An 18873-nucleotide genomic window follows, 5' to 3' on the forward strand; every position below is an offset into this window, starting at 1 on the left:
GCTGCCTGTGCTGGGAATCGAACTTAGTTCCTCAGTTCCCCAGAACCAAAGTCCACCACCCTAACCACTAGGCCACTCCTCCACTTCCCCCAGGAGCAAAATCTCTCTGTAGGGACAAAATATGTATGTAGCACTACAATCAAACACTATTCTACTTTATGAACCTAACTTTTCACAGACTTTGGCAATGTCAGTTCCTTTGCAGAGGCTTGTTCCCTAACCCTAACCCTCAAGCACATTGCTGACAAATCAAGGCTAACAGAGGCAAAACACAACAACTTTTGATTACTGTGCTAGGGAACTTCATGAACAAGTAGAAAACATCTACAGCATCAGGAGCCGGGTCCTTGGGCCCCCAAAGCCACAACACTGGAAAACACCAGACTTTGTTATTCTAGTCAGCATGGCACCAAAACCAGAGGAAAGGGTATAAGCCCCCTCCATGAACTAATAGTTAGCTGACTGTTATCTTGAGCAGCTCACGTGAGAGCTGCTATCAGCTAGCCTGAGCTAGCCACATGATAAAGGCCCGTTAAAAAACATGTGGCTCCCTGCCTGAATGCTCACCTGCCTAGGTAGAGCTATCATCTGTACCATCTGCTGACCTGCTTGGGGTTCCTGCCAGTGCCTTCTTGAGAGGAGAAACACACTTGCCATCCCAACTGTGGTGTCTCTATCTACAACAGCTCCCTGACTACTCCTGGATCCAGTGTTCGTGATTGGGTGAGAGTGTTGTCATCTGTCAGGTTGAACTGCTTTCTTTTTAGAGCTTGGAGTGTCAGGTGTCCTATAAGTTTTGGACTAGGGCTAGTGTGCGTTCTTTTTATTCCACCTTGACAGGTACTTAAAACTTGGTACTTTACCAGCATTTTGGGTATTTCTGTACAAGTTCAGTGTCTCTGATTACATTTACTATTTGCTGCCATTGTCTTTAATAAAACAGCTTTTCCATTTTTCTAATACCTAAGCCTTGTGTCCTTTCCTCTTAGTGTTTATCATTTGGATTGTTGAATTTGGATTGTGTGAGAGGGAAGTTTGTGGTCTAATCCCAGAGTGCTAAATTACCATTATTTGTCATATTTGTACTTCCTTCTCATTGCCGGCCCTCTAACGAGGACTGGTAATTATGTTTAGTCCTCATACATCCCCGATACAAGACCCCCTGCAAAGATTACACTCTGACCCTTCCCGCAGTTCCCAACTCCGCCATCACTCAGGTAATCCAGGGTAGTCTTGTGTAAGGGGCAGGAGTGGTCCCCATCCTCTGGGGTCAAAATTGTGGTTCTGAACCCTAGCATTAGCAGCCCTTGACACCTTTACTTGACCCCCCCCCCCCCCAGTCCCTAACATGCTTCAACACCTTTACTTGAATCTCCCCTTTTTAACATGCCCCAATACCTTTACTTGAACCCTTGGCTCTTACTGGGGTTTCCTCTGCTGTCTAGCAGGGAGCAGGAGAGATCCCCAGTCACTCCTGCTCTATCAGGGACCTCTGTTCAAAATGATGCCTCAAAGCTCTAGCTGGTGCTGGCTCAAGAGTATAAGATGATCTAGGTGAACCTTCAGCCATGCAGTCCCCCGCCCCCAGGGTGGCTCAAGGCCTTACTTCCCATAGTCCAACATCTCCTCTTCCCCCTTGGGTGTAGTATCTACCTTTCCCATCCCTATCTACCATGATCCAGTATCTCATCTCTATTTCCCTTCCTTTGGATCCAGTCTCCCCACTTACCCTCCCCCAGTTCAGCATTTCATCTCCCCTCCCCCCGGGTCTAGCATTTCTTTTCTCCTTTCCCTCTCTAGAACCCCAGGTCCAGTATCTTATCTCCCCTTCTCTTCTGTACACCTCCCAGGTCCAGTATTTCATCTCTCCTTCCTTTTCCTATCCCCCACGTCCAATATCTCATCGCCCCTTCCCTGGTCCAGCATCTCTTCTCTTCCTTACCATGGTCCCATCATGCCCAGCTTCTTGTCTGAAGAAAGGCAAGAGGTGGCAGTGTACGAGCATGGACCACTACTGCAATGCCCCCTGCTGGATTGGAGTACCTTTGAAGCGGGCCAGAAAGAGGTGTAAAAATGGGAGAGAGCAGCTGGGGGAGCATAATGGACACCAGACTGGAGTAGGAAGGAGATTAGATGATGCTCTTCTGCTGTGTGGCTGGCCTCTAAAAGTTGTCACCTTAGGTGGATGCTGACCTTGCCCCTAGCTGTGGTCATAGTTTCAGGAGGAGGGGTTTAGTAAAAATGTCAGAGGCTGTAAGTGCAGCCATGGTATCTACAGTGGTAACAGCGCATACTGTCTATGCTCATAACCTGCCAATTTTCCATCCATTTCTTGTCCCCTTCCATGGTAAACAATTATTGTGTGAATTAGCGTGCGGTGTCCTGGCGATGTGGTAGACATTGCTGTGGCCATGCACTCATGGTTATTGAGTGCTACTTTACACAGTAACTGCTTGCTGTAGACATCTTTACTAGAATTTCTCCTCCGAGTACCCCCGACTCATTTACTTGAATCATCACCTTGAATCCTGGCTGCCCCCTATTCTTACCTAGAATTTCCTGTGTGTAGTGGAACAGGAGTGATGTGCATATGTGTCTTAAAAGTTTGCCTTAAAATAGGTCAACTGGTTTGTGAGGCCATGTAGGTGACTGTTATACAATTACCCTCCCCATGTAAAATGTAGTATGCTCTAACCAGCATGAATATTTTATTTACTGATACATTGCATCTCTTTCATTAATGATCATCAACATTTTTGTGTATAAATTTATATACATTTTTTATGTGATGACTAAAAACTGTAACACATCTGGCCTAAAAAGATAAATAATATATACATATCGTATAATCTTTTATTCATTACCATAGTAGGGTAATATTTGTAAGTAAATTGCATGCAGTATTAAGAGGAAAACTGGGGGGGGGGGGGGGGGGGGTTATATCTTACTAGACTAGACAATAGTATACTGCACAAATATTATTTTAGTTACCATGCATGGGATCAATATTTACCTGAATCTATATCAGCATGTTCTTGTTTTATAAGAGCATCGTTTTCATTCTGTGCATGTCCTTTAAACAGCTGACCAAGAGGTTCCCTTTGGTATAAGGTTGGTTGCTTAAGAACTGGAAGTGACAGGATTAGTGTCAAATTGCATATGTAGCCTCTGATTATATTTGATGAATAACTGAATGGATAATATTTTTATTACTGCAAAGCCCCTCAACAGGAAACTGTACACAGAGAGATTGTGGATCTTGCAATTTTATCAGGACAATGCAAGTAGATTTCAGCAAGGTTGGTTCCAATTCATCTGTGATAAATGAGAAGATAAGGCAATCAGTGCACACCATGACACTGTGTGCAGCTAGTTAGGCACACTTCAGAACTATTCAGGTGTGCTCACAGAGCTTAAGAGTCGTACATGGGGGGGGGGCCTCAGTATAAATACATCCTTGATGGTGGCCACTAGTCATGCGGGAGTTGTGTTTCTAAGTCTTAACTCAGGTCAGAAATAAATAATAGATGGTGAGAGTTAGTTCTGATGCTTAGGGTTGCATTATGGACTCTGAATTTCAGGTAGGTCAAAAGAATATATTTTCCTTTATTTCTGATGTAGTTCCTCTGCTTGACAAATGCCTGCAAAATTTCATCACACCTTTGCGAGGACCTGCGTGGGTCTCTAAGGGAGAAGGTTTCAGCCCCTCAGGAGCAAAGATATACATCCATCGAATTCTAATGGCCTTGAAACAGCAACTAAAGTCTGAAAAGAAGTATAACAAAGAGGTGAGTTCTGCCACTCTTTAAAATCTCTTTTTTTTAAAGAGCAAGTTGTATAAAGGCACTGATTGGCACAGTGGTATAAAGAAGTGTCACATGTATTGCATGGGCTCCAGGACCTATAATCTAAAAGCCAGCAATAATGGAGTTAATTGTATCTGTCTTTTGGTGTAGGATGTCATATGTCTCAACTATTCATGCTGCACACTGTGCAAATCGAAGGCACCTCCATGTGCGGAAGCACTACGGCTGCAGTCATGAATATGTGGTTGGACTCTTATAGCATTAAATGTGCAGGCAAGTTGGTTTGAACAAAACTAATTAAAATAAATTGTAATTTCAGTATATGTTCATTTGCTGGATTTGAGATATGGGGTTAAAGCTTTGTACTTAGATTCAAAACATGTGGCATATCCTCAGCTAGCAAACTAATCTTTACTAGTCATTGATATAAACATTTTAAATCAGTACAATATTTATTTCTAATGGCTAAGTAATAATAATTTAGTTTACCACTTCTGTCTAGTTTCTCTTCTTGGCTTCTGAAATCAAGCCACACAAATATTTGATATATAAAGTATCAGAAAGGAAATGAAATATGTGTTTTTATTTGGCTGTAGCTCCTGTCTTTTAAGTAGTAGTTGAAGATGAGATACATTTAGGTACAGTAAGTATTTCACTGTCCCCAGAATGCTCACAGTCTAACAGTAAGAGTTACACTGTCATCTTAGCTTATTATTTTACCACAGGTCCCATTTGATGCAGTAGGGCAGTGTTTCCCAAGTCGAGTCTTGACGTACCCCTTGCCTGTCAGGTTTTCTGGATATCCACAATGAATATACATGAACTTGATTTGCATACACTGCCTCCATTTTATGCAGATCTCTTTCATGCATATTCGTTGTGGATATCCTGAAAAACCTGACTGGCAAAGAGTACTCCAGGACCGGACTTGGGAAACACTGCAGTAGGACCTCGTTCCTAATAACACAAATGAACAGTGTTAGCATGCAGTCATGTGGGAGTGCACGTTAATTACTCTAGCTGTAAATTAGGTACCTGAAGCAGGGCAGAGTTAAGGTCACAAGTGAGCTACTACTGAAAAAGGTGTGAGCAAAATCTAAATCTAAATAAATGTCTGTGGGATTTGAGCCCTGTCTTCCCGGTTTCTCAGCACAGCTCTGTAACGACTAGGCTACTCTTTCATGCTAACAGTTTTACTGAGTTAAATCTTTTCTTGAAACAGGTTGTAAAAATACAAATGTAAATAATGTAACTGACAGTTTGAGAGTTGTGCATTTTTCGTATACATTATAGATAAGTATTTCATTGAAACAGTGAACTCTAGGGGTAAAGAGATCAGCTGAACTGGGGAAAATGAGAGTGAAAGAAGGGCATGAAATGTCATGTACTCCATTTATACAGTGCTTCCTAATTTCTGGCTCTGGAAGAGAAAGGGTCATGGTCTTTTGAAGGAACAGGTCTTGACTCAAGCAGACTTGTGGTAGAGAGTTCAAATGAGTATATTGTTTTCAACTATGTTTGATACCATTTTAAATCAGTTTCAAATGTCCTCTAAGACCACTGAAGATAGTTTATTTTCAAATGGTTTCAAAACAATTGTACATTCATGTAGATACACCAAGGATATCAATATTGAATAGTATTAACACCAGGTGGTAAGTAATGACTAAAAGATGGAGTTTTGTTGCCCAAACCACAAAGTTGAGGCCTTTTTCTCTCTCAATGTCATTCTTACCTCCTTAGGGTCTGATCTTTTTAAAAACTAGCAAGCAGATATGGCTATCTCTATTCGCATTACGGTGATAAAAATGCAGGAAATATAGATTTGAAGATGTCACAAGAACTACTGGCTCTTTAATAGTTCTTTATTTTGAGCTAATAGCAAATGCATAAGTGGTATGTACATACAGATGAAACTTTTGCATCCTTTCTGCATAGAACTGTTGCATATCCTCATATTTCGGATATTTTGACTTTTCTGTAAATTTAACTTTCTGAAAATCTACTCAGTACAATAAAATATAATTCTAAATGGAACATCTTTGTTTCAAAGGTTAGTAACTGTGAGTTGTCAGTTGCTTCCATGTTCCACCTTGTGAATGTTCAGAAATGCACCAACTTCTGTTCAGAAGAGTCTGTGAATTCCAATTGTTAAATAGTATGATAAAGTGAGATTGTGATAGTAAGAATGTTATGCAAGATTTATCTAAGAATTAAGAACGTAAATCCAAACTAGTCCATCTAGGCTGGCTAGTTCAAATTCTTCCACCTGTATATTCAACCCAATACCAAACTTCACCTCCATATATCCTATCTTGTCTTTTACCTGACTCTTAACCCTTTGCCTACCACCACCCTCAAATCTGTCTCAAGCATGCACATAATTAACCAAAGTACTATCCCCCACCAACTTCACTGGTTTTCCACTTCAAGAAGGTCATTTTAGAAGTATCTACATGGGGAAGTAGTGTAGATCGCATACACGTGTAAATGGTGATTTCAGAAAGTACACGGTCGGAATTTCAGTGGGGTGTGGTTAGGGTGAGCTGAAAATGTATCCATGTAGTTCCCATTTTACAGTGGGAATACACATACTTTAATACATTTCCATGCTGGCTTCCCCTGATTGTTTGGACTTCAGGTCTCTCTACCAGTGATTCAGGGGACAGTTGTCTTCATTCCTGTGATGTCTCACTGCCTAAAAAGTTCAGGAAAACAGTTAGTTATTTCACCAGACTCCTTAATTGGCTCCTCTTGATTGTGCGGCTTTTCAAAAATGCAGATTGTGACATCGGTACCCACGTGTGTAGATGTTGCTCTTACGTGTGTAAAGTTCTGAGTGATAATGTAAATACACATGACATTGTAACATTGGTGCCCACGTGTGTAGATGTTGCTTTTACATGTATAAAGTTCTGAGTGATGTGGTAAATACATATGACATTGTGAGATTGGTGCCCATGTGTGTAGATGTTGCTCTTACCTTTGTAAAGTTCTGAGTGATGTGGTAAATACACATGACATTGAGGGGCATAATCGAAAAGGGTGCCCAAGTTTTCCTGATGGCGTCCTCGCAGGATGTCCTTGCGAAGGGGCGGAGAAACCCATATTATCGAAACAAGATGGGCGGCCATCTTTCGTTTCGATAATATGGTCAGGGATGCCCAAATCTCAACATTTAGGTCGACCTTAGAGATGGTTGTCTTTAGAGATGGTCGTCCCCGGTTTTCAGTGATAATGGAAACCAAGGACGCCCATCTCAGAAATGACCAAATCCAAGCCATTTGGACGTGGGAAGAGCCAGCATTCGTAGTGCACTTGTCCCCCTAACATGCCAAGACACCAACCGGGCAACCTAGGGGGCACTGCAGTGGACTTCAGAAATTGCTCCCAGCTGCATAGCTCCCTTACCTTGGGTGCTGAGCCCCCCCAAAACCTCCCCACAAATGTACAACACTACCATAGCCCTAAGGGGTGAAGGGGGGGCACCTAGATGTGGGTACAGTGGGTTTTGGGTGAGTTTTGCAGAGCTCACATTTACCACCACAAGTGTAACAGGTAGAGGGGGGATGGGCCTGGGTCCGCCTGCCTGAAGTGCACTGCACCCACTAAAACTGCTCCAGGGACCTGCATACTGCTGTCAAGCAGCTGGGCATGACATTTGACGCTGGCATAGAGGCTGGCAAAAATATTTTTAAAGGTTTTTTTTTAGGGTGGGAGGGGGTTAGTGACCACTGGGAGAGTAAGGGGAGGTCATCCCCGATTCCCTCCGGTGGTCATCTGTTCAGTTCGGGCACCTTTTTGAGACTTGGTCGCAAGAAAAAATGGACCAAGTAAAGTCAGCTAAGTGCTCGTCAGGGGCGCCCTTCTTTTTTCCATTATCGGCCGAGGACGCCCATGTGTTAAGCACACTTCAGTCCCGCCCTTGCTATGCTTCCGACACGCCCCCGTGAACTTTGGTCATCCCCGCGACGGAAAACAGTTGAGGACGCCCAAAATCGGCTTTCAATTATGCCAATTTGGTCGACCCTGGGAGAAGGATACCCAACCTCCGATTTGTGTTGAAAGATGGGCGCCCTTCTCTTTCGAAAATAAGCCTGATAGTGACATTGGTGCCCACGTGTGTGTGCTGCATTTACATATGTAAAGTTATGCGTGATGTGATAAATACACATGATGTGACATTGGTGCCTGTGTTTAGATGTTGCTTTTATGGGTGTAAAGTTCTGAGTGATGTGGTAAATACACATGACATTGTGACATCAGTGCCCATGTGTAGATGTTGCTTTTGCATGTGTGAAGTTGTGAATGATGTAAATACACATGACATTGTGACATTGGTGCTCACGTGTGTAGATGTTACACATGCATGTGAAAAGTTTTGAGTAATGTGGTAAATACACATAACATTGTGATATCATTGCCCACATGTGTAGATGTTACACATACATGTGTAAAGTTCTGAGTGATGTAAATATATATGCCATTGTGACATTGGTGCCCACGTGTGACGTTGCTCTTATATGTTTAAAGTTCTGAGTGATGATGTAACTACATGTGACATTGTGACATCGGTGCCCATGTGTGTAGATGTTACACATACACATGTGTAAAATTCTGAGTGATGTGGTAAATACATATGACTTTATGACATAGGTGCCCATGTATGTAGATGCTGCACTTGACATTGTGAGATCGGTGCCCACGTGTGTAGATGCTGCACTTACATGTGTAGAGTTCTGAGTGATGTAAATACACATGACTTTATGGCATTGGTGTCCATGTGTGTAGATGCTGCTCTTACATGTGTAAAGTTCTGAGTGATGTGGTAAATATACATACCATTGTGACATTGGTGCTCACGTATGTAGGTGCTGCACTACATGTGTAAAGTTCTGAGTGATGTGGTAAATACACATGACATTGTGACATTGATGCCCATGTGTGTAGATGCTGCACTTACATGTGTAAAGTTGTGAGTGATGCCACTCTTATACAAGCCCAATTCAGAAGAGCTTCACATTTTCTTTCCTTCTATGATCCTTTTAAGATAAGGAAAACATCTCTTATACATGTCACAGTATAAATCCAGCTCCAGGCTCCTTTAGGTGTATTTTAAAAGTTTGGATATACACTTTGAAAATGTAAAGGGTTTTCTAGTCTTTTACTGTACAATACATATAATAATAACCTAGACACAGTGAAAATTTTATCTTGGCTAATGACGAAAAGAGTAAATCTGGTATCAGATGTCGAGTGCTTTTGATATGGTTAACCATAACACCCTTCTGCATCTCCTCGATTATTTTGGTGCCAGTGGAAATGTTCTTCTATGGCTGAAAGGCCTTTTAACCTCAAGAACCTATCAGGTTCAATCCAACACAAGTTTATCACCTCCATGGTCAGCTGACTGTGGCGTGCCTCAAGGCTCACCCCTTTCCCCAACACTCTTCAATATAATGTTGACTCCTCTGGCCAAGGCTCTTTCCACAGTTGGACTCCACCCGTTTATTTACGCAGATGACATCACCATCTATATCCCTTTTAGAAAGGACTTAAGCGAAATTGGCAAGGAAATCAGACTTGGTCTACACACCGTGCTTGCTTGGGCTAGCTCATTTAAATTAAAACTCAACACTGAGAAAACTCATTGCCTTATTCTCTCCTCTCTTTATAATAAGTTCAAGCCAACAACCTTAGTCACTCCTGAACTTTCTCTACCAATCTCAGAGACTCTACGACTCTTAGGTGTAATTGTCGATAGAAACTTAACGCTGGAGCAGCAAACAAACTCAACCACTAAGAAAGTATTCTTCTCACTTTGGAAACTGAAACGCATTAAACCATATTTCCCAAGAGATATATTCTGCAATTTAGTTCACTCATTAGTCTTAAGTCACCTTGATTACTGCAATGGTATATATGCAGGGTGCAAAGCTCTGCTTCATACCAAACTTCAAACCGCCCAGAACACAGCTGCTAGACTGATTTACGGTAAATCGAGGTTTGAAATTTCAAGACCACTGCTTGAGAAACTGCATTGGCTTCTTATCAAGGACCAGATAACTTTTAAAGTTTGCATCCTGGTGCATAAAATTCTCTAGGGTGAAGCTCCAACATATACGGATGCCCTTATCAGCTTACCACATAGGAACTCTTCCAGATCGTCGCGCACATACTTGAATCTTCACTACCCAGCCAGAAGCGGAGCCAGGTTGACGGCGCGGGGGGAGCGAGAGCGGACTTCCGCCGGTGCTGGTGCACATTTTTAAGGCAACACATTGAGAAAAAATAGGCACCAGAGCTGGCAGAACTCCGTTTGGGGGAGCGGCTGCTCCCCTGGCACCCCCCCTGGCTACTCCACTGTACCCAGCCTGTTGTGGCATCAAGCATAAAACCGCCTACGCATCCACCTTTCCTTGTGTTAGCGCTCACTTGTGGAATGGATTACCAAAATCTGTAAAATGTATTCAAGATCATTTGGCCTTCCGAAAGTCTCTAAAGACCCTATTATTTGGGAAAGCTTACACAGCAGACCCGCCTAGCATCTCTAACTTCTGAACTGCTGCAGACGTTACGACACATTGAATTCTATTACACTTTCTCCTTTTCCACTCCTTTGCTGTTACTTGCTTCTCTTTACTTCATTGATTTTGTTAGCTGCATTGATGTATGTTTTTTTGCAGACTGATGTAAGCCACATTGAGCCTGCCCATGGGTGGGAAAATGTGGGATATAAATGCTATAAATAAATAAATCAGGAAAACATTTTCTCTGGTGTCCCAAACAAGTAAATACTGTTCCAGTACTAAGTTTAAATGAAGAAAGACAGCATAGCTTGTAATGTGTTAGCTGAAGGCTGGCTATGCTTTAGCTTATGTGTTATTTGATAGTATTTTTATTAAATAAAAATTACTACAAACATGTGAAGGCAGCAGAGGGGAAAAAGCAAGAGGCTGTGCTGGCAGAGTGTGTTATTTTCGAGGAAATATCTTTTCCTTCATCTAGTTGTGTACAAATTCTACAGTTGGTTACTTTAATACAAAGCAGACTGGTGTAACGTTCCCGAGAAACCTAAAAGTAAAGTGAAGGAGAACAGTAGTCAGTGGAGAGAGTTTTTACTTAATTCAGGCATCTCTAAAATGAAATTACTGGCATGCAAGCCATATTTCAGTACATTAGCATTAACCTGTGGCTCTGTAACTGCAGTTAACACTTTCAATGAGGGGGGCTGTCCCGGCTCATTAGCATTCTTGTTATGTGCTTGTGCTCTTGGTGGGGGTGTGGAAGCTGGAATGCCATTGTGCTGGGTTCTAGTGTTTGAGGACAAACACTGCTGTGGCTGAACGTGTGAAAAGACCACTGTACTGTCAGTGAATGAGGAAGGCTGTACGTTCAGTGTGCTTCAAGCAGGGAAGCTGTCATTCAGACCCAACACAGCCAAAGACAGAGCAGCTAAACAATTGAAACACTACTTTGCAAACCTTATCTTTTTTTTATCACATGATAAGCAATTCATCTCTCAGCGCCAAAGCTCATGATGGAGTCAGCACTAAAGTAAAACAAAAAATGTATTGTAATTTTTAGAAAAGAAGACTTTCCGTGTTAAAATAACTCAAACTTGTGCCTGGTTTATGAAAGCTTTTTACCCATTTTGGGGGCTAATTTTAGAAAACATTTTCTGCATGTTCAGCTCATTTTGCACATGGAAAATAGCTGTTTTTACATGCCTAAAAATTAGGCTTACCATAAGATTGCACCTACTTTTGTGATTTCGTGTAAGTGTTCCCAGACGCATAGTTTGCATAGAGCTGAGACAGAGTTATGATGTCAGCTTGTTCACTTGTACATATAAAGTGTTCACAAAATACACACACACACACACTCACATCTTCAGAGTACGTGCAAATTTGTGCACCACTGCAGCTCATTCTATGAACCAATTTAAGAAAGGTACAGGGGCACCTATGTTGCCTGTATATATGTTACTAACTCACTGTGAGAGTTGTAGAATCACACTGGAAAAGATTCTGTTAACATGATGGATTCGCAAAACTTCTGCTTTTCTACCAAGAAGTAAATCAAAGCTTGTTGTTATATTAGAGAGATGTCTTTAAACCATTACAGAAATGTACAAACTATGTTATCTTAAAAAGAATACAAAGAAATAATTCAAAGTGAATTTTTTTTATACAGACAAAATAAAACCATATCTCAGTTCTCTATTTGGATAATAACAGTAGAAGAAAAAACAAGTCTTTAGCATATAATTTCTTACAACTATGAACAGAATCTAATACAAGGATTTCTTTCAGCACAAGTTACTTCTTTGGATAAATAGTTATTGAATCTGTGGCAGCTGTACGTAGTTTCCTAACTGCAGCCTTTGCGATTCCTAAAAAGTTCTTGTGGCCAGCAGTACACACACAGCTTACTGCAGATGAACAGAGGAAAGAAATCAGCCTGCACTGTAGTGTACTCCCAGGAAGTATCACAAGAATGTAACAAAGCAAATAGTTCACTACTAGTTTCTTTATAAAAATAATGAGTATTTATTTCTTAAAATATTATATTCTTTATAGATGGAGTGACGGATGAAATCTTTCCTTCAACTAAGCTGTGCGCTACTTACTTGAAGTATTTTAAGAAACTTGAACTTATGTCTCTTTCTAAGTGTCATGCCTTTGAGCAGGCCTAACATCAGTTAAATGAAGTGAAAATTGTATTCTTGTCTTGATAGAGATGAAAATGGATTTCTGGTCATGAAATAGATGTAGTTGTCACTTTTTTAAAAAGGTGTCAGCAGTTTGCTTCAGCGCATAAGGTGCCAATTCAGTATGACAGTAAACTTGTGATCTGAGCAATCAATAAAATGCTTCAATAACTTCTGCTTCATTACACTTATAATAAGAGGCTATAGATCTGTGGCAGATAAAATCTTGATAAAGAGGCTATATGGGGACTAGCTGTGACATTTCATCTCCTGGTACAGTAAGAGCAAGGTTGCCATCTAGAGTTTGTGATTAGGTAATTATCAGCAGAAACAAGCTACACAGTGGCACAGTTTGTTTATTTTCACCATTTCTGAATGTTTCCAACAGTCTCTCACCCTGAAAGATGCCAACGTTACTCCTTCTTCTCTTTAAAGAGTTACTTACAAATGCATGTGTTTATTCAGTGCAGCATTACAGATATTGTTACTCATTTCTTCTTTTAATCCTGATATTGGAAAGGTTATGATTCATATGCACATATCTTGGCTCCTTGAGAATCTAGTACCTTATTTCAGTTTGAAATTCCTGGTTAAACTTCAAATTGACCTCTCCCTTACCACTTTTCTGTTTAAATCTTCTGGTGTAAGATTGAGACACTTTATAGCTTTCCTTATATTTAAAGTGTGTAGTATTCTGAGTGCAAAACTGGTGCATAACAGATATTTTCTGGAAATTAATGTTTTAAGTAATGCATTTAGGGGCCCTTTTACATAGGCGCAGTAGGCTCTATGCACATGGAATTATTTAACAAATTTGGGGGGGGTGGGGTGGATTTGAGATCCAGCAATGTGAACTATAAAATACCTGAGAAGTAACTATATCTAGTGAGGTTAAGAGCAGATATGGGTCAAAAAAATTCTACCTGTAAACTCTACCTGTATTTACCATGGTGAGGTTTATCAGATCACAGCTGTAGACTGTGAAAATAACAACTCTGAAAGTGGAGGAAAAATGATGAAGTCCCCCCTCTTATTGTTTACAGAATTCAAATTTATGCTAAACATTTAGAAATGTAAATCTCTCTAGGACCTCAGGACCTCAGACCCTCATAACTCTTGAGTCATCCTGAACAGTTAATTTCGACACAGTCAAATAGATCCAGATCTCCAGACATTTACTTTCACTGGAACTTTGCAGAATACAGACCTTTGCTATTCTTCCTTGCTTCTCACTGGGGTCAGCTTAACCATCAGGCAGACTAGGTGATCACCTAGAGTGACAGGTTCTGGGTGGAGGCGTGGTAGGTGGTGGAGAAGAGGGGGGGGGGAAAGCAGCAAAGATCAGCTGAAGTAAGTGCAAAACAATAGGTCCTGACAGCCACCTGAATTCAGAAAATCATCAGCAAGTACTTTAGGCGCATGGAAGGTGAGCAGTTTTCAAATAGCCCATTTATCAGGAGAAATAGATATTTACCCAGGTAAATGGCTTTTGGAAATGTCCCTTTCAGGGAGTAATTTTATAAAACAGTTTTTGTATATAAAGCACGTTTTACCTGCAGAATGTCGTGCTATAAAATAGCATGCGGATGAATATGTGGAAACAGTAGGCACACTGCGTGATTGCACCTACTTTTATGGGATTTGTGCATGTATTGTACTTTTTGGGGATCTTGCCAGGTACTTGTGACTAGGATTGGCCACTGTTGGAATCAGGATGCTGGGCTTGATGGTCCTTCGGTCTGTCCCAGTATGGCAATACTTATGTACTTATGGTCATTCCCAGTGCGCAGCTGGTCGGGGTTGCAATATGTCTACATGCACATTTGCACCCTCAGGGGAACTGGAAGTTTGTGCAAGGCAATTTGTGCATGAATAAGAGCAAGTTTTATAAAGGCACATAAGCGCTGGGTTACAGATTACACAATACTGGATATTTATTTATTTATTCATTAGGATTTTTAACCACCTATCTGAAGAGATTCACCCAAGGCAGTGTATGTATGAAACAAAGCAGAACCCCTGAAAGTATGATATCCAATTATGGCTTTTTATAGGATCGTTCTGGGAGGTGTAATGTTGTGGTCGTTGTGATTGTTGAATTTACTTATCAAATTCTTAGGGGATCTAGAAGCCTGAAAGCTATTTGTTGGGGGGAGCGTACAAGGATGAATGTTTGCCAGGGCACTGAATATGCTGGCACTCGTCCTGGTTTCTTGGGATCTTAGGATCATGATCTGATAAACCCTACCACTGGGAAAATCTTCACATTTACTTGGGGTTTGTAGTCTTCTTCCTAGATCCTAAGTTTTCATCCTGCTTCTGATTATAAAATGTATATGTCAGCATCTGGTACTGTGGACACATTAGACAGTATTCAATGAAAAGACCACTGAAGCCAGTGCTACTGAGGGTAGTGGACAGGAGCCACTCTGAATGTTTACCTACAATTTCTGATAATTGGCACAGCCTAAAGTAATCCAACTGGTTTTGCAAATAGTGCTTTGGCCCTGCAGATTATGTTACTCTGGTTTAATTGGTATTCTACTTCCATTATTTTGATTTTCATACCTCACCTAGTGTATATTATGTTGGTCTCTGTCACACTTATTCTGTAAAACCTTTGGCTTAAAGAGTAACCATTTACTAGCTGTCTCTAATTTCTTAATATAGCTTTGTGTGCATACCTTGAATAATTTGTGTAGTTTCTTTCTCTTCTAGGACACTAGCAATCACAAAAGTGGTGTTCAGTAATGAAAGTAATCACTTCAGTGCTAATAAAATTGTGATCTAATTTCATCTTTGTCCCCCACACAACAGTGTAATTTAAATCTGCTTTCAGTAACTTTTTGTATCATTTGAAAATTTTCTTACTAGGAGAAGTACATTTGAAACTTTTTGATTATATGGCAAATAAATGACTGCATTTTTAAAGTTAGGAATAATTACAGAATTGTTCTGCTAAAATAGGTGAAAGTGGGTTTGACACATTTCTCGAAATTACTCAACCACCTGCAGGTATTATTGCCTAACGACTCTTTTGAAATGAGAATAAATTTTATGGAGTTACAGACATAAAGTGGAAGAGTGTGTTTGATAGATTCCCTGAACAGTTTCAACACCCACAGGTATTATTTGTAAGAAAACAATCCTGCCGAGTCTTCAGCTGGTTAGAGAGGGCACAGCATTCCATCTTCACCTGACATCCTATCTGTTCTGTCAACATCCTGTGCCCCCCGCCTGCCTCCCACTCCTCCCAAGACAATGCTCACTAAGAGGCTTCTGTCAATGGACAGGAATGAGAATGGGGGAGGGAATTTAAATGATAGAGAAGACTTCTGGTTTAGAAAAGGCTGCCTCGAGGACTGATTACTGTCTCGCTCTTTCACAGGACTCTTCAGCAATGCACCATCTGATTAATACAAAGAAATAAACAACGGAATAAATGCCATCCTCTTTGACCCACATTGGCAATCTTATATTTGTCCTCTTTTAGTTGTGTTTTCTTTTTTTAATTTACTGTGAAACGTTTTTTTGTTTCTTCAAGAAACTGATTATACATCCAGTTTAGGAAGCCCTGTAGCTTCCTGCTGCTGTTAGATTTGTATCTGATGTGTACTCAAATTTAACTTACTAAAATATACTGTATTGTTTATTTGTTTGGGATTTTTTTGTCTGTTTGAGTGCTAAAATAAAATGGCCAAAATCCACACAGGGGATGTTGAGCTGTTTAAACCCTCTCAGACCCATTGGAAGGTATTTCACATTGTATTTGAAAACCAGCTTGAAACACATTTAGTGACTGATTTTGAGCATGTATATAATCTGTAGTCACCAGTGGGTATTTATTTATTTATAAAGCCCTGCTTAAACCTAAGTGGCTAACAGCAAAACATACATAATAAAACGAAACGTTCAAATCACAAATACTTCAAAATCCCACACCTACAACAAAAGTGGTTTACATAATGTTTACTGTATAGTTTTCTCACTATTATAATATGTTTTATGTTAATTGCTTTAAAAAAATACAGATTATGTAGCTTTTTGTTCTTAAATAGAAATAATTTTGTAAATTTAAGATGCTTTATGATATTTAAGCTAAAAAAATTCAGTTTTTATTAGTAAAGTGAAGACCTTTTTAAACTGACTAGAGAAACTACATGAGGATGGAGAGAGGAGCTAAGAATGCTTGAAAGCACAGAAAAAGAGATAGAGAAAGAAGGAAGGAGGAGAGAGGAGAAAATTATGTGCCTTTGTATTCCAAATTATCTATGGTATGGCCCCTGACTATATTCTCCCTTTGATTGACCTCCCTACACACAATTCCATCCCTGGATCCAGAGAATTCCTAAGTCACCATCATCCTAATAGTAAAAAGATTGTTTACAAAACAGGCCTCTCTGCTGACTTCTCCTTTTAATGAACTAATTGGTAGAATCTTCTTCCAAGGGTTGTTTGATATGTACATGATTACGGTTCCTTTCAGAAATTATTAAAAACTTTTCTTTTCAAAACGTTCCTGCAACAAGATAATGGAAGACAGGAATAACCACTTTTATGCAAATTGCTGTTTCAAACTTTATCCTGTATAACTGCTTATAATCTGATGTTTGTTAAACAGTACAACCTTGAAAAATAATTCATAAGCTAATTTTTGTAAAGCTTCTTATGGCCGTATATAGAAGATTTACTTAACAATTTTCCTTTATCAGAAGATTTATAACTATAATATGTATGTACTAAATTGTCTGGATTGTGAGCCACATTGAACTTGAACTCGGGTGGGGATAATACGGGATACAAATGTCATTATGAATAAATAAATAGGAGGATGCAAAGATGGTAAAGTAGGGGAGAGATGGCAAAGAAGAAGAAAGCAGCAGAGAGAAAGCAAATAGTAGGAGTGAATAGAAAGACTGAGATAACAAAGGGAGATGAAAAAAAGAGACCACATAATAAAGAATTTCAAAAGCCATGTTGTCAAAATTTCCAACTCTTGTTGCTAAATATTAACAGAAGTGTTGCATATTTTCAAATTTCAACCCAATTTATGTGAAGGCATCAAAAATCCTAAACAATTGATAGCATTGTCGGTAATGTGGATAACTGACATCTATATAGGACTTAAAGCAATAGATGCTGCAAATTAAGTTTATGAACTTCTCCCACTAGCCTTGATTGCTAGCTTGTTTTGTGGGCCTGTTCTTTATTTTGCATTTCTGATTCTACTTTTTATCTGGAATGTTTGATTTATATATCCAGATTTCCAAGTTTATTATACACCTTTTATCCCACTCTATGGCATTGCCATCTAGGCGGTTTACCCTCTAACAATAATAAAAATAATAATAAAAAAAACTAGCTTAACATTTGTTGTTCTGTGGGTATGATCAAAACTGATATGATTATTTTAAACCATCATAATGCCTATGGCAAGTGGTCTATACTTTAAGAGCATAAAAAATACCATACTGGGTCAGATAAAAGGTTTACATGCCCATCATCTAACAATGGCCAATCCTGCCCAAACAATGGATCCAGTCCTTCTTACTAATACCCAGAGATAAGCTGTGGCTTTCCCAAGTCTTATTGGCTATTTATGAATGCTTCAAAAATTCAAATAAGGGATGTGCTATGAAGCTACTAAGTAGTACATCTAAAGCAGATCAGGGAAGATATTTTATTTCACTCAAGGCCCCTTTTATGAAGCTGCAGCAAAAGGGAGCCTGCGCTGGCATTGGCACGAGTTTTTGATGTGCGCCTAGGCCCCATTTTACCATAGCGGGTAAAAGGCAGGTCGTTCTTTTTACAGGAAATGGCTATGTGGCAAGTGAAGTACTTGCTGCACGGCCATTTCAGGGGGGGCACACTTACCGTCATCCATTGAGGTGGTGGAAAAAGGCTCCTGTGCTGGTGATAACTGGGCAGCGTGTGGCACTGCCCAATTACCGCCAAATACACATTTCTGTAATGCTGGATATGATGCTTGCTGAGAGTGGAAACTACTGCTGGGCTGCTGTGGTAGCCAATGGTACTTCCCTTTTAGCCCGCGTTGGGCTTACTGCTGCTTTGTAAAAGGGGGCAATAGTGCATAATTAAGCTCTGCAATTCATTGCCAGAGGATGTGGTAAATGTAGCTAGCGTGGCTGGGTTTAAGAAAAGTTTAGACAAATTTGTGGAGGAAATGTCTGTAAGAGTTAAACTTGAGTTGGAGAAAGTCACTGCTAATCCATGGGATTAAGCAGCATGGAACCTACATACGTTTTCTTTCTCTGTATTTATCCAATGCAAGAGACAACAGACAACAAAACTCATATTGGTAGATGCCATCAGCTGACCTGGAATAGCCATTGT

General features: G+C 40.1%; 1 protein-coding gene across 2 annotated transcripts in view; it reads left to right on the forward strand.

Annotated features, from left to right (window-relative positions):
• The window catches only part of DCDC1 (doublecortin domain containing 1), a 556169-nt gene that overhangs the window by 167469 nt on the left and 369827 nt on the right, over positions 1-18873 (forward strand). For both annotated transcript variants that reach the window (XM_030200682.1, XM_030200683.1), the window contains one exon: positions 3622-3788. In XM_030200682.1, the coding sequence (XP_030056542.1) occupies positions 3622-3788 (167 nt within the window). The remainder of the gene's footprint in view (positions 1-3621; positions 3789-18873) is intronic.

This window comes from Microcaecilia unicolor, chromosome 4, assembly GCF_901765095.1.
Source record: "Microcaecilia unicolor chromosome 4, aMicUni1.1, whole genome shotgun sequence".
Classification (NCBI taxonomy): Eukaryota; Metazoa; Chordata; class Amphibia; order Gymnophiona; family Siphonopidae; genus Microcaecilia; species Microcaecilia unicolor.